This window comes from Pan paniscus, chromosome 15 (genome assembly GCF_029289425.2).
Source record: "Pan paniscus chromosome 15, NHGRI_mPanPan1-v2.0_pri, whole genome shotgun sequence".
Lineage (NCBI taxonomy): Eukaryota > Metazoa > Chordata > Mammalia > Primates > Hominidae > Pan > Pan paniscus.
Genome location: NC_073264.2, coordinates 75,794,569 through 75,821,493, shown reverse-complemented (window position 1 = coordinate 75,821,493; position 26,925 = coordinate 75,794,569). Strand labels below are relative to the sequence as shown.

The window sequence follows — 26,925 nt, the reverse complement described above, 5'->3', positions numbered from 1 at the left end:
GTGAATGTTTCTTCGCATACATATCACGTTGTCCATGCAGAGGTATTTTAAAGTGAATCACCTGTATGATACTATAAAGTTACCAAAAAAATAGAATTGGGCTCACAGGATATCTGCAATTTTTATTTTAGTGGATCTTGTCAACAGCTGTAAAAAATGGTCATAAATATTTGAACTTCTGTCAGCATGACATCAGTACTCATTTCTCTAAACCCTTGTTACATGTATTGGAAAATCTCATCAGTCACTTGTTTTTTAGGGGAGGGGAGTGTCTTGCACCGAAATCTATAATTTTAATATATTCAAACTTTTCAATCTTTTTAGATTCTGCTTAAGAATTCTATCCAAAGGTGATAAACACGTTTTTCTTTACATTTATTTTCCTAATGCTTCCATAGCTTAGAAATAAGTTTAGGGTGGGCGCAGTGGCTCATGCCCATAATCCCAATACTTTAGAAGGCCAAGGTGGGCAATATGGAAAAATCCCATCTCTGTAAGAAATACAAAAATCCCAGCTACTTGAGAGGCTGGGGTGGATCATCAGGGCCTGGGAAGGTCAAGGCTGCAGTGAGCCATGATTGTGGCAACGCACTGCAGCCTGGGTGACAGAGTGAGAAACTGTCTCAAAAAAAAAAAAAATTTAGGTCTTTGATCCACTTGAAATATTATTATGAATCATGTGAAGTAGGAATCTAATTTTTCTCTCTCTTTTTTTTTTTTTTTTTTTTTTGAGACAGAGTTTCTCTCTTGTTGCCCAGGCTGGAATGAGTGCAATGGCATGATCTCGGCTCATCACAACCTCCATCTCCCAGGTTCAAGCGATTCTCCTGCCTCAGCCTCCAGAGTAGCTGGGAATACAGGCATTTGCCACCATGCCTGCCTAATTGTTTTTTTGTATTTTTAGTAGAGACGGGGTTTCTCCATGTTGGTCAGGCTGGTCTTGGGCTCCCGACCTCAGGTGATCCGCCCACCTTGGCCTCCCAAAGTGTTGGGATTACAGGTGTGAGCCACCACGCCCGGCCTAATTTTTTTTTCAAATGGATAGCCACCTTGCCATTGTGTAATAATCACTAACATTTACTGAACAACACTTACTTGGGCCAGGTACTATTCAATTTAATCTCACTTTATCAGGTTTGTTTTGCGGATTAAACATTTTAAAGAGGAAACAAGGAAGGCAACAAATGGTTATATGGTTTGTCCAACTCATACAGATATTAACTGGTGGAATTAGTATTCTAACACTAACAGAATGACTCCAGACTATTTGGCCTGTTAATGAAATTTCCTTTTCCCACAGAAACGAAATACCACCTTAATAATATACCAAATCCCCACAAATACATAGGTTTTTTGTTTGTTTGTTTTTGAGACAGAGTTTCACTCTGTCGCCCAGGCTGGAGTGCAGTGGCGCGATCTCGGCTCGTTGCAACCTCCGCCTCCCGGGTTCAAGCGATTCTCCTGCCTCAGCCTCCCAAGTAGCTGGGACTACAGGCTTGCACCACCACGCCCAGTTAATTTTGGAATTTTTAGTAGAGGTGGGGTTTCACGATGTTGGCCAGGCTGGTTTCAAACTCCTGACCTCAAGTGATCTGCCCACCTCAGTCTCCCAAAGTGCTGGGATTATACATAGGTTAATGGATTTTCTATGGTGTACTGTTTCCTATGCTTCATCTTCCATTCCTAATTTACTGGGGAGGCACCTATTCATTTTTAAGATTAGCTCAAACCACATGACCACTGGCCTTTCCTCCCTCTCCATCCCAACCAGTAGAAAAAAATCATTCCACCTTTATGTGCCCATGACATGCCTCTGAAACTTTTACCCTAGCACTGCTATTTTACGGCATTTATTCATTTACATGTTTTTCTTTCCCACCATAATGAGTGTCTTGAGGGCAGGACCATCTCTTATTAAGCACCTAGTATACATTTAATAAATGTTTATTGAGTAAGTCAGTATAAAACAATGACCGCCAAATTATGTGAGCAATCATCAGAATATCTGATTTCTAAAAAGATGCAACAAAAATTTTTTATTGTAAATTGACAATTTGTAATTGTATAAATGTATGGGTTACAAAGTGATATCATAAATTGTGGATACAATATGGAATAGTTAAATCAAGCTAGTTAACATATGCAATACTTCAAATACATTTCTGTGATGAGATCAATTTTGAAATGTATAATACCCCATTATTAAGTATAGGCACCACACTGTACAACAGAACTCAAAAAAAGCATAAAACATATTCTTCCTGTCTGAGATTTTATACCCTTTGACCATCATTAATTTTTTTTTTTTTTTTTGAGACAGTCTCACTCTGTCACCCAGGCTGGAATGCAGTGGCGCAATCTCAGCTCACTGCAACCTCCACCTCCTGGGTTCAAGAGGTTCTCCTGCCTCAGCCTCCCCAGTGGCTGGGATTACAGGCACGTGACACCATACCCAGCTAATTTTTTTTGTATTTTTAGTAGAGGTGGGGTTTTGCCATGTTGTCCAGGCTCATCTCCAACTCCTGACCTCAGGTGATCCACCCACCTTGGCCTCCCAAAGTGCTGGGATTACAGGAATGAGCCACCATGCCTGGCCTAATTTTTATGAGACAAAATATCAATTTCAAAACAGCATCAGTGGCAAAACAGCATCAGTGGCTGGACGTGGTGGCACGCACCTATAGTCCCAGCTACTCCGCAGGCTGGGGCAGGAGAATCGCTTGAACCTGGGAGGCGGAGGTTGCAATGAGCCGAGATCGCGCCACTGCACTCCAGCCTGGTGACAGAGCGAGACTCCGTCTCAAAACAAACAAATAAACAAACAAACAACAAAAAAGCAGCATCAGAAAGTGAGCAGGCCAGGCACGGTGGCTCACGCCTGTAATTCCAGCACTTTGGGAGGCTGAGGCATACTTTTCTGTATTAAAAATACAAAAGTATTTGTCTCTACTAAAAATACCCGCCCCCCCGCCCAAAAAAGAAAAATTAGTTGAGCATGGTGGTGTGTACCTGTAATCCCAGCTACTCGGGAGGCTGAGGCAGGAGAATCACTTGAAGGATGGGAGGCAGGGGTTGCAGTGAGCCCAGATCACGCCACTGCACTCCAGCCTGGTGACAGAGCAAAACTTCATCTCAAGAAAAAAAAAAAAAAAAAAAAAGAGTGAGCATATTGAACTACCCTCAGCTCATAGTAAGGCAAATAGGTCAACAGAATAATAATTCATGCTACTGCATTGGAAAAGCAATTAAAAGAAATTTAAAAATGTGTAAGCAGAAATTCAGTTGCATGTAAGAAAATCCAATTCCCCGTGAGAAAGAGAAAGAGCTGAGTCCTTTAAAAATTAACTGCCTGTTTTTCTGTGGCTAGTGAGCCTTATCTCTCCTCCTTTCCCAGGCATTGTAAATACCCTGTTTCTCTAGCTGTGCAGCTGCAAGGTAACTAGACAGATAAACTCAAGTCGTAAAACATGATTTTCCTTGAAAAGTAAGAAATGATATAATGCATGTCTCAGTTAATTGAATAACTGTCTTTCTTGCTTCTGTAATATGCTTCCCCCTGCACAGATTCCCCCCCAACCCCCCCGGCCCCACAAAATGCTTAAAAGGTAACTTAACTCTTTGTTCAGGGTTCAGTCCTTTGGATGTTAATCTGACTGGGCTGGTGCACCTAAATAATAAATATCTCCCTGAACTCCATCAGTCTCTCTGATTCCTTAAAAATCCCGCTACATTTCGTGTAATGAACTGGCAACAAGAGAAAGTTGGTCGAAGAAAGGCAGAGGAACTGTGTCTTGTAAGAATTAGAATCGAGGGGCTCCATAATCATCTGGCATCCGTTCAATGTTGTATCTGATCAGGACAAAAAATCAACACTGGTAAGAAAGATGGGAAGAGAACCCATCTAAAAACCCATCCTTTATAGACTGCAATACTCTCACCCCCACTGTGAATCCTTTTTGTCAGTGGAAACAATTTAGGGGAACATCATAATGAATGATTTACAGCAAAATGCTGACTATAATACAATATGATTGTTTTTTCAAAGTCACAAAGTCAGCAAGAGGGGAACTGAGGAGCTGAGATCAGTAAGTCCAACTTCTTAGTCCACAGACTTCCCACCACATTGTGCTCTCCTCAAGCTGAAAAGCTGGAAAATAAGTCTGAGGACTGACAAAAAATAGCCAAGAAGGATAACAGCTTTTTTTTTTAAATAAGCTTTCCATTTCTCAGATGAAGTGTTAATTAAAAAAAATCTTTCAAAACAGGTATTTCTGGCCAAAAAGATTAGCTTGATTTAAATTACTGCTTTTATTTAAAACAATACATCTATTTCTTCCAGTAATCTTACTCTAACAATTTAAATGTTTGCCTCATTCCTTAAATCCTATCTCTCTCTTTTGCTCTTGCTCTTGCTTTGTCTCATTTCTTCAAATATAACTATGTAAACATTTGATACAATAATTTCTTTCAAATCCTTTATAACCTTATCACTTATCCTCATTTTCAATTGATATCAATTATATATTTCTATTCCCTTCTCCAAGGGAAATTTCTCACCTATGGTTAGAAATGTACATGATAGGAACTCCAGGAATCTTACGGATTCTTCTTTTAAGGTCCCGGTCAACTGTGGCCACAATGTAACACTTATGCTGTAAGAGACATGGAGTGATGTTCACACTGAGGTCACTGAGCACGCTTAGTGAATACTGGATAATGGCACAACGACTGACTAGTCTGAGAATCGTTCATTTTCACAGTAAGTAGCGAAGGGCAGGCTATAACAATTTGTTGAGTACCTACTAGGATCTAGGAGCTCCTAATCTTGTTATATAAAATAAACAAGTTGCCTGGGCTGAATGCAGCATTTAGAATCTTGAGGAGGAGAAGGTAGAAAACTTTTCACAAGCTGCAAACTGTTTTCTGCTCATAAATGAAAGGGACTTTCACACTTGGGGCAGACAATTCTTTAGTTTTGGGAAAATGCTCCGAGGAACTCCATGGAGATAAAAAGTGCCTTAATTTGGAGGCCATAGCTCCCTCCTTTCCCTAGATCTTGGGGCTTGGGTGTGCTCTGGGCCTACTGATGTTAGAGGTAAGCTATCCCCGAAACAGGAAGCCTAAGTAGGATATTCAGGGCCTGAAACTAGAGCCTAGCAGTTATAAAAGCAGTAATATTTAGCTGTCAGGTGAAAGCTATTTTATAGGAAGCTTCACATCTGTCACGTCTGACTCTCCTACTGAGTTTTATAAAAAGTGGCAGAGTGGTATCAGCTGTGCTGTGGGAAATACTGCCCCCCCCCCCCCCCCACCGCCAACCCGCCCCATGGGGTGAAGTGGCTAAAAGGATGGCTCTGTGGTCAGCAGAGCAGATGAAGATTATCATCAGCAAAGAGAGGCCCTTATAAAAGCACTCAGTAGCAGAAGTCCTTGTGGTGCTTAATGAAGGAATTAAAAACCTACTTATTCTAGGGTATGTGTGAAATAGCATCTTGGGAGACTCTCAGATATAACTAAGAAGCACTTTTGGATTAGGCATCGTGAAGAGGAACAAAATTCCTACATCAAAAATAAATGGGTTCTACATTAACTCACTTAAAATAATTTTACAGAGATTTGTGAGATAAAGAATCAGTTAAATGTCCCAAATCACATAGCCAGTAAATGCAGGTGCTGAGACATGAAACCCATGTCTCCTCCCCAAGCCTGTGCTCTTTCCATTATGGTTAGAGTGTACATTTTCAATCCACTTTCTCAAGTAAATGAAGACACCTATGCTTCTTATGAAGGAATGCTATGCAATTTTTTTTTTTAATTTAACCACAATGTATATTCCTAGATGTTTTACTGACCATGAACATTCAGGAGATAATAGTTTACATTTTTTTTTTTTAAGCACAAAGTAAACAGTTATGAACTGATAATACCTGAGTTACTCTCTGTACTAAGCAGTCATCTGCATAGGTTCCTTTGTGTGTACATGGTAATCGTTCAAATCTTGGATCCTTGGCAATCCTGTAGGTGGATTAAAGAAAACATTCAATCAACTGGATAACTTTCTGAGTCTTAATTAATGCAATAAAAGTAACATGATCTATGCAGAGATTTTAAGGCACTGTTCTCCTCCTGAACTTTATCCTCTAACTGGAAAGACAATTCACGGGGCAGGGAATGACGGCTGACAGCTGGTGTGCTTTGGGTCATTTAATCATTACAAAACTTTGAGTTATTATATATCTATTCCACAGATGAGGAAGTAGGCTTAGAGAGATTAAATTACTTCATTCAAAGCTATACAGCTGGGAAAAGCCAGGATTCAAAAACAAAACCCATTTTAACCTAACCATTTCACTTTTAAGAAGTTGTCTTAAACACAATGAACAAGAATATAGGCAGAAGGATGATCACTCAACACAGTTTATAGTAAGTGAAGAAAATAAAAATATCCTGTAGAAAGGTAAAAGTTAAACCCATTTTGGTGCCCTTATCCTATTAATAAAAAGTGAGGTAGAGCTGTATGTACCAATGTGGAAGGACCTACACTAAACTGTTGAATAAACAAAGCAGGGCATATGCATATATATATATATATATATATATATAAAATATGATTTAATTAATAAAATACAAATCCTTCTTTCCAATACTCTTTATTTAGATTTGCATTTGCACAGAAAAAGGTCTGAAAAAATATATTAACCTTTCTCAGTTGTCACTCTTGGGGTATGAGAATGGACAAAGTATGAATGTAGAGGCAGACTTTTACCTTTTACTATATGTATATGCTTGTATTGTTTGCCATAAAACACTCAAACATGTATTATTTTCATACATATTTGAAAAAGAAAAACCCCAACTCTGTGTGATTCTGAGAGCCATGCTCTTTCTATTAACAGTGATGATGAGTCACTGAAATGAAGAAAAATACAAGACAGCACATAAGTACCAAGTGCAACACAAATACTCCTCCATATTGCAGTAGTTCAGCGCTAGGTCAATGTGGGTTGGGAATATTTAGAAAAAAATGACATAGGGGTGAAATAAGATTAAAGAATGTGCCAAGCAATGTGAGGGTACCAAATAGGACACCAGCCAACTGTAAAATGGTTTCTTGGTATTTGGGGAAGAGTAAACACATCTTTCTGGCTGGGGGCAGAGTGTTTGTGGACAGAAGAATGAAATGGGGCTAGAAAGAGTCTCCAATGCCAGGCTGACGAGTGTGATGACACAGGTAATGAGGAGTCATTAAAGATTTCTGGGGGACAAAGTGATAAGAACAAAGCTCTGTCTTGGAAAAACTAAGCAGGCTGTGCTGGGGAGGATACACTAGAGGGAGGATGGACTGGTTGCTGACAAACTAGGTGGGCAACAGTCTAGGACTATGCTCTTTCAGTTATCTCTTTACTCCTGAAATCACTTATCTCCTCTCTACTAGCTCTTTCCTAGAAACATACTAACATGCTGTCATATATTCTCTGCCTTAAGACAAAAAAATCTTTTTACCTATACCCCCCTCCAGCTAACACTCCATTTCTGCATCTCTTGACAGCCAAACTTAGTGTTTCCACTTGGTGCCTCTATTTTCTCCCCTCTCATTCTTTATTTTTATTGTTTTAAAAATTACCAGGCTGGGTGTGGAGGATCATGACTACAATCCCAGCACTTTAGGAGGCCAAAGCAGGAAGATCACTTGAGGCCAGGAGTTTGAGACCAGCTGGGCAACATAGTGAGACCCTATCTCTACTAAATTTTTTTTTTTTTTTTTTGGAGATGGGGTCTCATTCTGTCACCCAGACTGGAGTGCATTGGCACAATCCCAGCTCCCTGCAACCTCTGCTCCCGGGTTCAAGCGATTCTCCTGCTTCAGCCTCCTGAGTAGCTGGGATTACAGGCATGCGCCACCATGCCCAGCTAATTTTGTATTTTTAGTAGAGACGGGGTTTCACCATGTTAGCCAGGCTGGTCTAGAACTCCCGACCTCAGATGATCTGCCTACCTCAGCCTCCCAAAGTGCTAGGATTACAGGCATTAGCCACTGCACCCAGCCTTTTTGAGATGGAGTCTTGCTCTGTTGCCTAGGCTGGACGCAGTGGCATGATCTTGGCTCATTGCAGCCTCTGCCTCCCAGCCTCAAGCAATTCTCCTGCCTCAGCATCCCTAGTAGCTGGGATTATAGGTGCCTGCCACCACCCCCAGCTAATTTTTGTATTTTTAGCAGAGATGAGGTTTCACCACATTGGTCAGACTGGTCTTGAACTCCTAGCCTCAGGTGATCCGCCCGCCACAGCCTTCCTAAGTGCCAGGATTACAGACGTGAACCACCATGCCCAGTCTCTACCAAAAAAATTTTTTTTTAAAATTAGCCATGCAAAAGAAAAAAAATAATCAGACATGCATAGTGGTATGCACCTGTAGTCCCAGCTACTTGGGAGGCCGAAGCAGGAGGATCACTTGAGCCGGAGAGGTCAAGGCTGCAGTGAGCTGTGATAGCATCACTGCACTCCAGCCTGGGCAACAGAGTGAGAATCTGTCTTTAAAAAAAAAAAAAAAAAAAAAAAAAAGCATATACACATATCTATAAACAATGCAGTATTGGTTTGCATGTTTTTAGACTTTAGATAAATGGTATACTCCACATATGTTCTTGCTTTTTCATAGACATCTACAGAACTCTCCACCCCAAATCAACAGAATATACATTTTTTTCAGCACCACACCACACCTATTCCAAAATTGACCACGTACTTGGAAGTAAAGCTCTCCTCAGCAAATATAAAAGAACAGAAATTATAACAAACTGTCTCTCAGACCACAGTGCAATCAAACTAGAACTCAGGATTAACAATCTCACTCAAAACCGCACAACTACATGGAAACTGAACAACCTGCTCCTGAATGACTACTGGGTACATAACGAAATGAAGGCAGAAATAAAGATGTTCTTTGAAACCAACGAGAACAAAGACACAACATACCAGAATCTCTGGGACGCATTCAAAGCAGTGTGTGGAGGGAAATTTATAGCACTAAATGCCCACAAGAGAAAGCAGGAAAGATAGAAAATTGATACCCTAACATCACAATTAAAAGAACTAGAAAAACAAGAGCAAACGCATTCAAAAGCTAGCAGAAGTCAAGAAATAACTAAAATCAGAGCAGGACTGAAGGAAATAGAGACACAAAAAACCCTTCAAAAAATTAATGAATCCAGGAGCTGGTTTTTTGAAACGATCAACAAAACTGATAAACCGCTAGCAAGACTAATAAAGAAAAAAAGAGAGAAGAATCAAATAGACGCAATAAAAAATGATAAAGGGGATATCACCACCGATCCCACAGAAATACAAACTATCATCAGAGAATACTACAAACACCTCTATGCAAATAAACTAGAAAATCTAGAAGAAATGGATAAATTCCTCGACACATACACTCTCCCAAGACTAAACCAGGAAGAAGTTGAATCTCTGAATAGACCAATAACAGGAGCTGAAATTGTGGCAATAATCAATAGCTGACCAACCAAAAAGAGTCCAGGACCAGATGGATTCACAGCCGAATTCTACCACAGGTACAAGGAGGAACTGGTACCATTCCTTCTGAAACTATTCCAATCAACAGAAAAAGAGGGAATCCTCCCTAACTCATTTTATGAGGCCAGCATCATCCTGATACCAAAGCCGGGCAGAGACACAACGAAAAAAAGAGAATTTTAGACCAATATCCTTGATGAACATTGATGCAAAAATACTCAATAAAATACTGGCAAATCAAATCCAGCAGCACATCAAAAAGCTTATCCACCATGATCAAGTGGGCTTCATCCCTGGGATGCAAGGCTGGTTCAATATATGCAAATCAATAAATGTAATCCAGCATATAAACAGAACCAAAGACAAAAACCACATGATTATCTCAATAGATGCAGAAAAGGCCTTTGGCAAAATTCAACAACGCTTCATGCTAAAAACTCTCAATAAATTAGGTATTGATGGGACGTATTTCAAAATAATAAGAGCTATCTATGACAAACCCACAGCCAATATCATACTGAATGGGCAAAAACTGGAAGCATTCCCTTTGAAAACTGGCACAAGACAGGGATGCCCTCTCTCACCACTCCTATTCAACATAGTGTTGGAAGTTCTGGCCAGGGCAATTAGGCAGGAGAAGGAAATAAAGGGTATTCAATTAGGAAAAGAGGAAGTCAAATTGTCCGTTTGCAGACGACATGATTGTTTATCTAGAAAACCCCATTGTCTCAGCCCAAAATCTCCTTAAGCTGATAAGCAACTTCAGCAAAGTCTCAGGATACAAAATCAATGTACAAAAATCACAAGCATTCTTATACACCAACAACAGACAAACAGAGAGCCAAATCATGAGTGAACTCCCATTCACAATTGCTTCAAAGAGAATAAAATACCTAGGAATCCAACTTACAAGGGATGTGAAGGACCTCTTCAAGGAGAATTACAAACCACTGCTCAACGAAATAAAAGAGGACACAAACAAATGGAAGAACATTCCATGCTCATGGATAGGAAGAATCAATATCGTGAAAATGGCCATACTGCCCAAGGTAATTTATAGATTCAATACCATCCCCATCAAGCTACCAATGACTTTCTTCACATAATTGGAAAAAACGACTTTAAAGTTCATATGGAGCCAAAAAAGAGCCCGCATCGCCAAGTCAATCCTAAGCCAAAAGAACAAAGCTGGAGGCATCACACTACCTGACTTCAAACTATACTACAAGGCTACAGTAACCAAAACAGCATGGTACTGGTACCAAAACAGAGATATAGATCAATGAAACGGAACAGAGCCCTCAGAAATAACGCCGCATATCTACAACTATCTGATCTTTGACAAACCTGAGAAAAGCAATGGGGAAAGGATTCCCTATTTAATAAATGGTGCTGGGAAAACTGGCTAGCCATATGTAGAAAGCTGAAACTGGATCCCTTCCTTACACTTTATACAAAAATCAATTCAAGATGGATTAAAGACTTAAACGTTAGACCTAAAACCATAAAAACCCTAGAAGAAAACCTAGGCTTTACCATTCAGGACATAGGCATGGGCAAGGACTTCATGTCTAAAACACCAAAAGCAATGGCAACAAAAGCCAAAATTGACAAATGGGATCTAATTAAACTCAAGAGCTTCTGCACAGCAAAAGAAACTACCATCAGAGTGAACAGGCAACCTACAAAATGGGAGAAAATTTTCGCAACCTACTCATCTGACAAAGGGCTAATATTCAGAATCTACAATGAACTCAAATTTACAAGAAAAAAACAAACAACCCCATCAAAAAGTGGGCGAAGGACATGAACAGACACTACTCAAAAGAAGACATTTATGCAGCCAAAAAACACATGAAAAAATGCTCACCATCACTGGCCATCAGAGAAATGCAAATCAAAACCACAATGAGATACCATCTCACACCAGTTAGAATGGCAATCATTAAAAAGTCAGGAAACAACAGGTGCTGGAGAGGATGTGGAGAAATAGGAACACTTTTACACTGTTGGCGGGACTGTAAACTAGTTCAACCATTGTGGAAGTCAGTGTGGCGATTCCTCAGGGATCTAGAACTAGAAATCCCATTTGACCCAGCCATCCCATTACTGGGTATATACCCAAAGGACTATAAATCATGCTGCTATAAAGGCACATGCACATGTATGTTTATTGTGGCATTATTCACAATAGCAAAGACTTGGAACCAACCCAAATGTCCAACAATGATAGACTGGATTAAGAAAATGTGGCACATATACACCATGGAATACTATGCAGCCATAAAAAATGATGAGTTCATGTCCTTTGTAGGGACATGGATGAAACTGGAAATCATCATTCTCAGTAAACTATCGCAAGAACAAAAAACCAAACACCGCATATTCTCACTCATAGGTGGGAACTGAACAATGAGAACACATGGACACAGGAAGGGGAACATCACACTCTGGGGCCTGTTGTGGGGTGGGGGGAGGAGGGAGGGATAGCATTGGGAGATATACCTAATGCTAGATGACGAGTTAGTGGGTGCAGCGCACCAGCATGGCACATGTATACATATGTAACTAACCTGCACATTGTGCACATGTACCCTAAAACTTAAAGTATAATAATAAAAAATAAAAAAAAAAGAGATTGGGGTCTTGTTGTCCAGGCTGGCTTGAAACTCCTAGGCTCAGGTGATCCTTCTGCCTCAGCCTCCCAAGTAACTGGAACTACAGATGTGCGTTAACAGTGCTCAGCATTGTTCTTTTTCTTTTTTTTGAGACAGGGTCTCGCTGTCTCCCAGGCTAGAATGCAGTGGTATGATCTCGAACCTCCCTGGCTCAAGCAATCCTCCTACCTCAGCCTCCCAAGTAGCTGGGAATACAAGTACATGCCACCATGCCTGGCTAATTTTAAAATGTTTCATAGACATTGGGTCTCACTATGTTGCCCAGGCTGGTCTCAAACTCCTGGGCTCAAGGAATCCTCCTGCTTCGGGCTCCCAATACTGCTGGGATTACAGGTGAGCCACAGTGCCTGACTGCTGTTGTTTTTTTTTATAGTTTATATTGTTTTTGAGATTTATCCACATTGGCGCATAACTCTAGTTCACTCATCTTCACTCTTGTATAGTATTTTATTCGTGAGCATTCCACAGCTTATCTATTCTTTTCTTTCTTTTTTAAAGAGACAAGGTCTCACTTTGTTTTTGGGGCTGGAGTGGAGTGGTGTGATCATAGCTCACTGCAACCTTGAACTCCGTAGAGGCACAAGCCACCATGCCTGGCTAATTTTCTTTTTTTTTTTTTGAGATGGAGTCTCGCTCTGTCACCCAGGCTGGAGTGCAGTGGCGCGATCTCGGCTCACTGCAAGCTCCGCCTCCCGGGTTCATGCTATTCTCCTGCCTCAGCCTCCCCAGCAGCTGGGACTACCAGGCGCCCACTACCACGCTCGGCTAATTTTTTTGTATTTTTAGTAGAGACAGGGTTTCACCGTGTTAGCCAGGATGGTCTCGATCTCCTGACCTCGTGATCCGCCCGCCTCGGCTTCCCAAAGTGCTGGGATTACAGGCGTGAGCCACTGCGCCTGGCTGGCCGCCCGGCAAATTTTTAAAGTTTTGTAGAGCCAGGGTCTCATTATGTTGGCCAGGCTGGTCTCAAACTCCTGGGCTCCAGCAATCCTCCCCACTTGGCCTCACGAAGTGTTGGGAATTATACGTGAGCTTCTGTACCCAGTTTTTTGTTGTTTTTTTTTTGAGACAGGGTCTTGCTTTGTAGCCCAGGCTGGAGTACAGTGGCACGACCTCAGCTCACTGAAACCTCCGCCTCCTGGGCTCAAATGATTCTCCTGCCTCAGCCTCCAGAGTAGCTGGGATTATGGGCGCCCGCCACCATGCCTGGCTAATTTTCATATTTTAGTGGAGACAGGGTTTCACCATGTTCAGGATCACTCCTGACCTCAAATGATCTGCCTGCCTCGGCCTCCCAAAGTTCTGGGATTACAGGCATGAGCCACCATGCCTGGCCATCCTTTATGGCTTAAGAAAAGCCATTTCTTTTGACTGTCTGCAATTTTTTGCTATTACGTACATAAGAAGATGCCAATACTTGACTCCAATAGTAGCTGAACTTCTCTATAGCAATCTTTTTCTTTCTTTCTTTTTTTTTACCAGAACCCACATAGCACAAGATAGATTTTATCTAGCATACAGTATGCACACATATACCACATATACATATACACACATATAACAGCGAAAAAAGTTTTGTGAAGCAGTACCCAATTTTTTCTACATATTCATGCTAATATTTTATAATTTCTTTCTTTTTTTTTTTTGAGACAGAGTCTCACTCTATCACCCAGGCTAAAGTGCAGTGGCACCATCTCAGCTCACTGCTACCTCTGCCTCCTGGGCTCAAGCAATCTTCCCACCTCAGCCTCCCGAATAGCTGAGACTACAGGTGTATGCCACCACACCTGGTTAATTTTTTTACTTTTTGTAGAGACAGGGTTTCACCATGATGCCCAGGCTGGACTGGAAATCCTAGGCTCAAACAATCCACTTGCCTCAGCCTCCCAAGGTGTTGGGATTACAGGCATGAGCCACCGTGCCGAGCCTATAGTTTCTTCTATTACACTAAAAAATATACTCGGGGGTCGGGTGTGGTGGCTCATGCCTATAATCCCAGCACTTTGAGAGGCCAAGGTGGGAGGATCACTTGAGCCCAGGAGTTCAAGACTAGCCTGGGCAACATGGTGAGACCTCATCTCTACTGAAATTTTAAAAAACTGGCCATGTGAGGTGTTGCATGCCTGTAGTCCCAGCTACTTGAGGGTGCTGAGGCAGGAGGACTGCTTAAGCCCAGGAGGTCGAGGCTGCAGTGAGCCCTGATTGTGCCACTGCACTCCAGCCTGGGTGACAGAGCAACACCTTGCTTCAAAAACAGAACAAAACAAAACACAAAAAACCCCCCAAACCCACCAGGCATTGTGATCCTTTAAACCAATTTAATTACCTGTAGAATGTGATCTCCAGGTTAAAAGACTGTGTTGTAAGAGTATGAACAACCTGGATTTTACCAGATATTGTCAAGTTGCCCTCCAAAGTGATGACCAATTTATACCCTTAGTAGTTCAGTATGAGAATTCCCATTGCTTCATGGTCTTAACTATTCTTGGCATTGTCAAGCTCATTAAAAAATTTTTGCCAATCTAATGGGCACTAAATGACAACTCACTGTGAATTTAAGAATTATGTTTTTCTTACGGATGTGAAGTTCTTTATGCATTTTGAAAATAAGCCCTTTGTTGATTATGTATGTCTGTTTACTTTGTTAATATCTTTTGCTATACACAAATATTCAATTTCATTAAGATATTCTCTGTATTTTCTCTTTTTTTTTTTTTGAGACAGAGTTTTGCTCTTGTTGCCCAGGCTGGAGTGCAATGGCGTGATGTAGGCTCACTGCAACCTCCGCCTCCCGGGTTCAAGCGATTCTCCTGCTTCAGCCTCCCAAGTAGCTGGGATTACAGGCACCTGCCACCACAGCCGGCTAATTTTGTATTTTTAGAAGAGATAGGGTTTCTCCATGTTGGTCAGGCTGGTCTCGGACTCCTGACCTCAGGTGATCTGCCTGCCTCGGCCTCCCAAAGTGCTGGGATTACAGGCCACCGAGCCCGGCCAAGATATTCTCTGTATTTTCTATTAAAAGTTTAGACACTCTAACTGGAACTGATTTTTGTGTGAGAGAAAGACCAAAACAACCCCCCCAAAAATGATAAATAGTTTTGTATGATTTTCACAACTAACTGGCCAAGAAATCTTTGAACAACAAACAGATGAATCTTCAGTATACCAATCTAGAACAGATCTAGTTTACCTCCTTCCTACCTTAGAGCCACTCGATACTTCTGCCCCAATTTCTCAATTTCAGCCATCACACAATCGGTTATACATGGGATACCTGCCAGGGAAAAAAATTCACATTAAGAACAGAACTTGTAACGAAATTATCTCTGAATTATATCCCTGCTCAGAGTTTTAAAAAGACCCAGGACACTTTTGCAATGACAGCAGAATTAGCACACTGAAATATACAAGAAGAACTAGAGTAGAAGAAAACCCTAAGAAACTAAGATTGTCCCAACCCCAAACTGCAGATTCCCTGTTATATCTGGGGAAAAAAAACGAAGCTGAACTCTGTCATTATTTTTATATTAATGTAAGTTCCTGATGGGAAAAAAACATATTTATTTTTATTATTTTTTTGAGACAGAGTCTTGCTCTGTTGCCCAGGCTGGAGTGCAGTGGCACGATCTCAACTCACTGCAGCCTCAACCTCCTGGGTTCTAGTGATCCTCCTGGGTTCTAATGTTCCTCCCACCTCAGCCTCCCGAGTAGCGAGGACCACAGGTACGCACCACTATGCCCAGCTAATTAAAAAAAAACCTTTTTTTTTGTAGAGATGGGGCTTTGCCATGTTGCCCAGGCTGTCTTGAACTCCTGGGATCAATCATTCCTCCTGCCTTGGGCTCCCAAAGTGCTGGGATTACAGGTGTGAGCCACTGTGCCTGGCTCAGATGAAATAAAATTTAAATGTGAACCACAAGAAACCATGAAATTAGCCAGATAATGTAAATCTGATCACATAAAAATTTTAAAAACTTCTGTTTGACAACTATCAAACAGAAAGCCATATAATAGTTAAAAAAAAATCATCATCCCTATTTTATAGGTGAGGAACCTGAGACACAAAGAAGTTAACTAAATAGATAGCAAATGGTAAAGCCAACATTTGAACGGAGTCTATTGGGCCAAAGACTGGGAAGAGTGGCACCTAGAAGAGTGGCAAAGATTAAACAGATGAAAATATCCAATATTGGCCGGGCGTAGTGGCTCACGCCTATAATCCCAGCACTTTGGGAGGCTGAGGCAGGCGGATCACCTGAGGTCAGGAGTTCGAGACCAGCCTGGCCAACATGGTGAAACCCGTCTCTACTAAAAATAAAAAAAATAGCTGGGCATGGTGTTGGGCACCTGTAATCCCAGTTACTTGGGAGGCTGAGGCAGGAGGATCAGTTCAACCCAGCAGATGGAGGTTGCAATGAGCCAAGATCGTGCCATTGCACTCTAGCCTGAGTGACAAGAGTGAAACTCCATCTCAAAAAAAAAAAAAAAAAAAAAGAAAATACCCAATATTGAGGAAACAAGTATTCTCATACTAAGTTTGTAGGTATATACATTGGTACAACTATTTGAGGGCAAATTTGCAATACCTATTAAAAATACACAAATCCCTTGATACATAATACAGCTTCCAGACAATGTATCCTAAAGAAATACACTCTTAGGGAGACATATTCATAAGGATATTTACTATAGACTTGTTAATTGGGTAGAACCTGGAAATAACCAAAATACCTAATAAGATATTGGGTTTAAAAAATTATGTATTTAAACAATAGAATAGTATGTAACTTTACACCTGATCTTAGCCAAAAGGCTGAGAAGCAATTATAGTATGTAACTTTATTCATTCTTTATTTTTTTTTGAAGTCTCACTTTGTTGCCCAGGCTGGAGTGCAGTGGCGTAATCTCTGCCTCCCAGGTTCAAGTGATTCTCCTGCCTCAGCCTCCCAAGTAGCTGGGATTACAGGCGCCCTCCACCACGCCCAGCTAATTTTTGTAGTTTTAGTAAAGACAGGGTTTCACCATGTTGGTCAGGCTGGTTTCGAACTCCTGACCTGAAGCAATCCACCTGCCTTGAAGTCCCAAAATGCTGGGATTATAGGCGTGAGCCACCGTGCCCGGCCATACATAACTTTAAAAAAGAATTCCTGGCCAACATGGCAAAACCCCATCTCTACTAAAAATATAAAAATTAGGGCTGGGTGTGGTGGCTCATGCCTGTAATCTCAGCACTTTGGGAGGCCAAGGCAGGCAGGTCACCTGAGGTCAGGAGTTCAAGACCAGTCTGGTCAACATGGTGAAACCCCATCTCTACTAAAAATACAAAAAAATTAGCTGGGCGTGGTGGCACATGCCTGTAGTCCCAGATACTCAGGAGGCTGAGGCAGGAGAATCACTTGAAGCCTGGAGGCAGAGGTTGCAGTGAGCCGATATTGCGCCACTGCACTCCAACCCGGGTAACAGAGTGAGGCTCTGTCTCAAAAAAAAAAAAAAAAAAAAAATTAGGTGGGTGTGGTGGAACACACCTGCTATCCCGGCTACTGGGAGGCTGAGGCATGAGAATTGCTTGAACCCGGGAGGCAGAGGCTGTAGTGAGCTGAGATTACACCACTGCACTCCAGCCTGGGTGACAGAGTGACACCCTGTCTCAAAAAAAAAAAAACAAAAAAAAAAAAACCCAAAAACTTGGGCAACATGATTGATACCTTGTTTCTACAAAACATAAATAAATAAAATAGCCAGGCATGGTGGCTCTTTCCAGTAGTCTCAGCTACTTGGGAGGCTGTGGCTGCAGGATCACTTGAGACCTGGAGGTTGAGGCTGCTGTAAGCTATTGGCTCAGACCACTGCATTCCAGCTTGGATGACATAGCAAGACCTTGACTCAAAATAAAAGAATGAGGCCCATTTATATATACATGCCATGGAAAAATGTTCAAAATATATAGTTCAATGTAAAAAGCAAGTAGAAATGATTAAAATGTGATCTATCCATACAGTGGAATATTACTTAGTAATAAAAAGAAATGAAGTACTGATACAAACTGTAATATAAATGATCCTTGAAAACAGTACGCTAAATGAAAAAGGACCAAATATTATAAGATTCTATTTTTATGAAATGTCCAGAACAGGGAAATTTATAGAAACAGAAAGTAGATTAGTGGTTGCCTAGAAATAGAGAGAATGGTGAGGGTTGCAGGGTGATGGCTAAGGGTCTCCAGGTTTCTTCCTGGGATAATGGAAGTTCTAAAATTGACTATGGTGATGGATGATGCACAACTCTGTGAATTCACTAGAAGTCACTGAACTGTACACTTTAAAGGGATGAACTGTATAGTTGTAAAGGGAGTCAATTATATTTCAGTAAATCTGTTTTATAAAGAAAAAAATAATACAGGATCCATTTTTTTTTATTTTTTTGAGACGGAGTTTCGCTCTTGCAATGGCACGATCTTGGCTCACTACAATTTCCGCCTCTGGGGTTCAAGCGATTTTCCTGCATCAGCCTCCCGAGTAGCTGGAATTATAGGGACCTGCCACCACGCCTGGCTAATTTTTTTTGGATTTTTAGTAGAGACAGAGTTTTGCCATGTTGGCCATGCTGGTCTTGAACTCCAGACCTCAGGTAGTCCGCATGCTTCGGCCTCCCAAAGTGCTGGGATTACAGGCCATTTTCATTAATAAATAAAAGTAACCCTCCATCTCACACAGATTTATGAATTTTTATAATTGCTCCTTTGAGGAAATGCATTATAAGCAACTTCCTTTTTTTCCCCCTTTTGAGACAGGTTCTTGTTCCGTCACCCAGGCTGGTGGGCAGTGACATGGACATAGCTCAGTGCAGCCTCGACCTCCCAGGCTCAAGTGATCCTCCCACCTCAGCCTCCCAAGCAGCTGGGACCATAGACATGCTCCACCATGCTCAGCTAATTTTTGTGGTTTCTTTTGGTAGAGATAGGATTTTGCCATGTTGGCCAGGCTGGTCTCAAACTCCTGGGCTCAAGCAATCCACCCACCTTGGCCTCCCAAAGCGTTGGGATTACAGGCATGAGCCACCATCCCAGCTTGATTTAAAAAAAAATTTTTTTGTAGAGACGCGGTCACACCATGTTGCCCAGGCTGGTCTTGAACTCCTGAGCTCAAGCCCAGAACTCCTCCCACCTCGGCCTCCCAAACTGCTGGGACTACGGGGTGAAGATCTCACCCAGCCCAACTTTCTTTTCTTCTTCTTCTTCTTTTTTTTTTTTTTTAAAGACAGGGTCTTGCTCTGTTGCCTGGGCTGGAGTGTAGTGGCATAATCACAATTCACTGTAGCCTCAGCCTCCCAGGCTCAAGTGATCCTCCCACCTGAGCATCTGTAGCTAGGACCACAGGTGCATGCCATGATGCATGCTTTTTTTTTTTTTTTTTTGAGACAGAGTCTCGCTCTCTCACCCAGGCTGGAGTGCAGTGGCACGATCTCGGCTCACTGTAGCCTCTGCCTCCCAGGTTCCAGTGATTCTCTTCCCTCAGCCTCACAGGTAACTGGGATTACAGGCACATGGTGCTGCGCCTGGCTAATTTTTGTATTTTTAGTAGAGATGGGGTTTCACCATGTTGGCCGGGCTGATCTCGAACTCCTGAAAAGCACTAGGATTACAGGTGTGAACCACCGCACCTGGCCCCCTGGCTAATTTTTAAATTATGTGTAGACATGGGGTCTCGTTATGTGCCCAGGCTTCAACTTCCATTTTTTTATGCTAGAATTTTTTAGAAGTATATTAATACTGGCCAGGCGTGGTGGCTCATGCCTATAATCCCAGCACTTTGGGAGGCCGAAGTGGGCGGAATGCTTGAGGTCAGGAGTTCGATACCAACCTGGCCAACATAGAGAAACCCCGTCTCTACTTTACACAAAAATTAGCTGGGAGTGGCAGCATGCACCTATAATCCCAGCTACTCGGGAGGCTGAGGCAGGAGAATCACTTGAACCTGGGAGGCAGAGGTTGCAGTGAGCAGAGATCACCCCACTGTACTCCAGCCCGGGCCACAGAGTGAAACTTCGTCTCAATATATATATACATTTTAATACTGAGATCATCAAACAAGGCAATGTGTTCTTTAAGAGGACCAATTTCAGAGCCATGTAGCAGTGAAGTGAGCAAAGGCTTGCAACTGAAGTAGGGAAGCAGGCTCAGGAAAACCACTACAAGGAAAGGGAAAGTAACAGCCTCAGGATTCATAGGCAGAAGAGAAAGCCAATGGGAAGCAAACTATCCTTCCTTGTTGGACTATAAAGTGGAAATAGAAGAGACCAGGAACTATGTAAAGATCAAACAGGCCTTTTCAAGGTAAGAGGAAGAGAAAGGCCTTCCTTTAAGTATAAAGGCAAGCAAGGCCAGGCACGGTGGCTCACGCCTGCAATCCCAGCACTTCGGGAGGCGGAGGTGGGTGGATCACCTGAGGTCAGGAGTTTGAGACCAGCCTGACCAATATGGTGAAACCCGCCTCTACTAAAAATACAAAAATTAGATAGACATGGTGGCATGTCCTAGCTACTGGGGTGGCTGAGGCAGAAGAATTGCTTGAACCTGGGAGGCGGAGGTCGCAGTGAGCTGAGATCACGCCAATGCACTCCAGCCTGGGTGACAAAGCGAGACTCTGTCTCAAAAAAAAAAGTATACATATTTAAAGAAAGCCATAAGACTAAAGCTATCCTGCTGAAAGCTCTAACAGTCACTATCTAGATATTACTGGTGGAGGTATAGAGTCAAGGAGGCAATTCACCAAGGAAGCAAAGGGCCATGCTTTGACCCTCTAGCCGTTTCATTGAGAAGCAGGTCACAGCATTCCTGGAGAAGCAGCTCAATTAGAAATACCATGGGAAATACAAAGAGACTACCAAGTTTAGTGTCTTCCCCCATATGGGGTCACCCAAGCCTCATTCTTAGAGGCCTCGTAGCACCTCAACTTTAGATTATTTCTAAAAGATTTATTTAAAAAGTTTATGTATATAGCTTTAAAAAGTAATACAGAAAGGCCTATATGAAAAAAAAATGGTCCCCTGACCATTGCCACCCAATCAATTCTGATCTGTAGAGAAGACTATTTTATTCCATTAGCTCCATTTTTTTCTCATCTGATGGCTACCTTCACATCTTAATAAACATATGCAGCTAATACATGTATGCAGCCATTCTTTTTTTTTTTTTAGATGGAGTTTCTCTCTGTCACCAGGCTGGAGTGCAGTGGCACAATCTCGGCTCACTGCAAGCTCCACCTCCCAGGTTCCAGCGAATCTCCTGCCTCAGCCTCCCAAGTAGCTGGGACTACAGGCACGTGCCACCACGCCCAGCTAATTTTTGTATTTTTAGTAGATATGGGGTTTCACCTTGTTGGCCAGGATGGTCTCGATCTGGACCTCATGATCCGCCTGCTTTGGCCTCCCAAAGTGCTGGCATTACAGGCGTGAGCCACTGCGCCCGGCTGCAGCCATTCTTAATTAATTTTAGGCATCTAAAGAATCTGCTTTCTTACCCCTTTCACACATTCCTTACCCCCATCTTCTCATCTTGCTCATTTTAATAAATCAGTAAACAACATTTACCATTTCTATCACTCTGCAACTGTTGTTCATTATATAGTAGCCTTTAAAACTTAAAAAGGGAGGTACAAATTTTTCCCTTTGATTCCAGTAATTTATGGCAAAGTTTAAGTCTAATTTTCATTCATACCTCTAACTGGGTGACTGAAAAATATATAAATATAAACCCGCTACAAATGGGGCAGATCTTACTATGATAGGCCTCATAGATGGCCTTACTTTTCTTTTTCCTATTCATGGTAGTGAAGGAAGATCATTTAAAGGAGGGGATATACAAATACACAAGGGAAATCTATTAATGGTAAATTGCATACCTAGGTGTAAATAAACTACCTCAGATCCTCTGTACTACGAATAAATACCAAACTGAATAAACTTAGGAATTGACCATCATCTATCTAACTTCTAGGGCTGTGATCATAAATGGCAGAATGTCTTATTTAGTGTTTCAACACTGGGGCAGAAGGGAGAACATATCCTTGTTAACATAAAAGAATATAGATACTGAAAAATAGATTTTTCATTTATCTAGAATTTTAAAATCTAGAATTCTAAAACAGAAAATTCCCCTGTGTTCAAAATTGATGTCCATAATGATACTCGAAGCATTCTAAGTGTTTTCTGAATTGTGAAAGTTTCATTTTTTCCAGTCAAGTTTGCATTATACTTCAATTCATTAAACATGGTCATTGCTATGGTGACCACTGTAAATTAAATGGCCAGCAATTCAGTTAACAAGAACCCCATCTCCCTCCTTTCATGTATTTGTATAAATATAATTATTCTGAACAAATGTCACGGAAACATAAAAGTATGATACTCACACTTGGCATACAGACAGTCCATCATTGACTGCACTAAGTCCAGTTTGGCTTTTATGGAAAAGTTGATAAAGTTGGTATCAACGAGGATGTGGTAAGGTGGGCCCAGCTGTGTATTATATTGGAAAAATAAGCAGGAAGGGTGTTGGGGACTGAAGGAAAAAGAAAACAAGAACAAAGAAAAATTTACATTGATACCCTAGTATTAACAAAAACAAAAAAGAAGTCTGCTTGGGACTGTTTGCTGTAAACTCTTTTGTCCATGTTCATTGGAAATAAATCCTAAAAAGGAAGGCAAGGAAGAAAGTAATATCATTATCTTAATCTCAGCTCCCCTGGCAACCTTTGTCACCAACTTTAAAAAAGCAATTATCAAAAACAAACAAACAAAAAAAGCAATTATCCAATCTAGCTCTTTCTCTAGCAAAAGTAGAATCGCCATGGGCACAGGGAGGTAGAATATAGTTATCGTGATTAGAATGATACAACAACACGTTTGTCATTCTTAAAGGATTCTAAAACTGCTGTTATGGAATGTGATAGAGAACAGTTTGTCTAGTGTTAGGATTATATACTACAGCAGGACCTGTATCACATCTAGCCCAAGTTGTCTGGGTTGAATATGACAGTGATTCCAAATGCTAGGCCATGGATCAGTATCTACCTGTGATGATATGTCCATTACCAATCCAGGGAAAAATTAGAAAAATAAGGAAAATGTGGTAAAGTTTTCATAAAGTTAAATGTACTTACTTAAAAGGAATGAAATACCTTTATATCTTTATATAAAGGTCATATCTTTATATAAATATCTTTATTCTGAAAATATATTTTAAATATTTTTTGGTGATACAGTCTCTCTTTTATGAACTGCTGGTGTGTTAAACAATGGCACTTATGTCTCTTAAAAGATCCCTGGCAAAGAAAAAGTTAATAATCCTAGATAATATCTCCAGGATTTTAGGGGAAATTTTACTGCTCCATAAAATCCCAAAACCTTCAAACCACTAGAATTGATATATGCTCATCGATATGACTTTCATCTACATAGTTGTGCTGGACTTACTAACAAATAAGTTAGCAAACCAGCTCAGGGAAAGCCTGGATTTCTAAGAGGTCTATGGTTTTAAAGGAAAACTTCAAACGTTTGATTACTCACACTTCTCTTTCCTTTAATGCGCTGGGATCCTTCTTTTCTTTCTTTTTAGGTTTTAATCTATCCTTTTCTTTACTAGGAAGAAAAAGGTAAATTAAATCCAAGGGAGAAGAAAAACCACAGCAATTAAAATCTCAAAAATCTAAAGTTCCATTTTTTTTTTTTTGGTCTACTGAAGAAATCCTACTTTGTGATATCCTCATGTTAATATCAGCATACTCTTTCTGAGCAAATAACTCTAGTGCAAAGCACAGTACCTGGAAGTATCAGAATTAACCAGTAATGCCAATAATGCATAAGAATTGTTAATGAGTAAATAAAAGCTGATTATACTATATTTATTTTTTAGTCAGAATCTCTCACATCAAGGATCACAACCCACTTCCAAGCAATGGGTAAAAGGGTGACAGTTATCTTCTGAAGATTCAGATGCTTTAACTTTTGGGGGAAAAGTATTACCCCATATGCTTCTTATAAAGGGCTAAAATGTAAAAACGCATATACAGAACTTAACCCTTAACTAGAAAGAAATTATTATTAATGGAGTGTCATTCCTAAAAATTACACAATACATCACACTAAAGGCTGAGAATAATAATTCTGAAGGTTTTAACGACTATTCTCTTATTCTGAGAGTCTTTTTTGTATTTTTAGTGGAGACAGGGTTTCACCGTGTTGGCCAGGCTGGTTTTGAACTCCTCACCTCAGGTGATCCACCCGCCTCAGCCTCCCAAAGTGCTGGGATTACAGGCGTGAGCCACTGCGCCCGGCTTTCTGAGACTCTTAAACTCAGTGAAGATCAGTCTTTATTTAATAGCTATGCTTATTCTACACTTAAGCAGGGACACCGCTTTGATCCTCTTCATACTAGGGAATTTCACTTCACTTTCTTCTTCCACAGTGATTTGGATTCTTATATTAGTAAGACTTATAAAATGGAGATATCTTGGAGTTTTCCCATTTTCTCTGACAAAAATATTTGAGTACCAGGCACTGGAAACGCCAGACAAACAAGGTCTCTAACCTTGCCATCTTTCAACAAGAAACACTCCCCTCGCCCCACCCCAGGGGAATGTAGTAGTGTAATGGTAAAAACATAAAGAGAACTATACGGACTTCACCGAACTGACATGAGGTTTAAATGCGATATGGCAGACAAAGCATATAACGGTAGAAAAAGTGAACACTTAAGAAATGTTTAATTCCCATCGCCTTTCCCAGTGTGATCGCTCAGCAGCTAAATTACTGTTAAACACTGGCTATCTCATGCTATATAAATCTAAGACACAATAATAAGCAAAAAACAAAATAATAACAACAAACATTTTTACTACTTATCCTCTCTAGACTATTATTAGAATATCCCTGGGCAGTTGATTCCAGACACTCACAGCCTCTGATCTCTGAGACTAAGCATTCGCTTCATGGTCGCATACTTCCTTGTTTTCTTTTGCTTCCCCTTGAAACAGAAATTTTAGAATTAAAAAAGTTGGAAACACACGGCATCTTTTAAAGTCTCTTCTTTTCTCTTGTCCATTGCCTTCCCTTCTTGCCTCAAATAACCCAGACCCTCTTCCCCACTCTGTAAAGCATAACAGTCACCGCTTGGAGAAGTTTAAGAGCTAAGACCAGAATGAAAATATGCTAGGATAATGTGAAGGAAATTTGGCCACGGTCTGACTACTTCCTTCTCCACCCAAAAAGTGGCCTGATAACGTCCCTTCTTGGACCCTCTTCTCTCACCATGGTCACGCCAAACTCCTGGTTCTTCCGTAATCACCAACGGCGCAATACTTCTACGTCATTCACATACTGCTTCCGGCAAAGGATAGCCCGGAAGCGGAAACTCCTTGGGGAAACGGCAATCCCCCGAGCCGGTTCCCAGGCCGGGTGGAGACCAACTCTGGGGTCTCTTGGTGGGAGAGTGGGGAGCCCGTCTTCTGCTGAGTGCTGCCGCCCCTTCCCAGGACAGCGGAGGTGGAACTTCGTCGCGCTGCAACCCCCGGCTCGGGTAACGTTTCTCTCCAGCCTTAGGCAGAGCCCAGAAGACCTGCCTTTACCAGAGTTCCAGAGAGAGAGAGAGGGAGGACAAGGGTAGGGGGGTTCAGACTCCTGGTTTGCCCAGTAGTTTGGGGGAACACATTCTCCTCACCCTGTAGCGTTGGGGTATCCGGTGTCTATGGTCCAGCCCTGAGGCTGTGGTTCCTATTTGGTTTTCCTAGCCGATACGGTGCTTTGTGCAGCTAGGTGGATGATTGTTCTCGAGTATATACCGTGTACTCCTCTCGGTGAAGAGAGAAATGAAGCGGTGTTTGAGGGCCTAGACTATCGCTAGAGAATTGGGGCATAAGCTTGCATATGTTACTACTTACCCAAGCCAAGAAAATGGTGAGATACAATGCACATTTATTGTGAAGCCTTGGTGTGTCATCTTTAAGTAAAAAGGGAGAATTTGTGAGAACAAGGAGCGAAAGGTAGCTTTTTTCTTTGAGTACCTGCTATGTATTCCAGTGGTTCTTAACTTTTTGGAGATAACTTATTTCTTGAAAGTTTGTGGAAAGCCAGGAACAATTCTTTAAAAAGTGGGCACACATACAGTTTGTAATACACTTTATGAGATTGGTGGACTCTGAAGCCCATCCGTGGACCCTCTGGGTGTCTGTAAACTTTAGATGAAAACCCCCATCCTATATACTGTACTTGTCACTTTATTCATGTTACCTTCTTTGACCTTCTCAATAACATAAATACTCTTATTTTACATATGGGGAAACTGAGCCCCAGACTTTGTTCAGGGGTCTGTTTGAGTCTCGTGATTCCAAAGTCTGTACTTGTATTTCTTTTTTTCTTTTTCTTTCTTTCTTTTTTTTTTTTTTGCACTTTGTCTTCCATTCTCCAGCTACTGATCAAGCTGGGAACGGAATGGGTACCTCTGTCATACTTTTCTTATTGCATGATGCTATCCTAGAATTGGAAGTAAAAAATGTTATCAGGTTTAAAAAAGAAGGTGACCATTGTATAACCCTTATGATGAAAACACGTTTATTGTTTAACACGAACTTTGGAGTCTGACTGATGGGGTTAAAATCCTTGCTCTGCCTTATAACTCGCCATGACATTGGGCGAGTTAATCTATCTGCATCTCAGTTTAT

At 41.2% G+C, this 26,925-nt stretch overlaps 2 protein-coding genes across 13 annotated transcripts in view; one reads left to right on the top strand and one right to left on the bottom strand.

Moving 5' to 3' along the window:
* Positions 1 to 2,006: 2,006 nt before the first annotated feature.
* On the bottom strand, positions 2,007 to 25,622 carry FCF1 (FCF1 rRNA-processing protein). The gene is made up of 8 exons (XM_008977909.5): positions 25,517 to 25,622; positions 25,165 to 25,232; positions 23,777 to 23,848; positions 22,621 to 22,769; positions 15,413 to 15,485; positions 5,928 to 6,015; positions 4,558 to 4,652; positions 2,007 to 3,849 (listed from the first exon to the last, which is right to left on the bottom strand). Exons 1-8 carry the CDS (start codon positions 25,517 to 25,519, stop codon positions 3,801 to 3,803), a joined length of 597 nt encoding a protein of 198 aa, XP_008976157.1. The 5' UTR covers positions 25,520 to 25,622; the 3' UTR covers positions 2,007 to 3,800.
* AREL1 (apoptosis resistant E3 ubiquitin protein ligase 1) overlaps positions 25,623 to 26,925 on the top strand; it is a 51,738-nt gene continuing 50,435 nt past the window's right edge. For 6 of the 12 annotated variants that reach the window (XM_008977906.4, XM_008977907.4, XM_003824168.6 and 3 more), the window contains exon 1: positions 25,646 to 25,784. The gene's annotated coding sequence lies outside the window, so the exon portion shown is untranslated. Of the gene's footprint in view, positions 25,785 to 26,925 lie in introns of all 12 variants that reach the window. The other 6 variants (XM_008977908.6, XM_055097862.2, XM_063596329.1 and 3 more) reach the window with 5 other exon arrangements.

What these genes read in the sequence shown, in the direction of transcription:
- FCF1 (XM_008977909.5), bottom strand. An exon ending in AGTCTCAGAGATCAGAGGCT is followed by an intron (nt 23,849 to 25,164) that starts GTGAGTGTCTGG and finishes TTTTCTTCCTAG; the next exon opens with TAAAGAAAAGGATAGATTAA. An exon ending in AAGTATCGAGTGGCTCTAAG is followed by an intron (nt 6,016 to 15,412) that starts GTAGGAAGGAGG and finishes ATCCACCTACAG; the next exon opens with GATTGCCAAGGATCCAAGAT.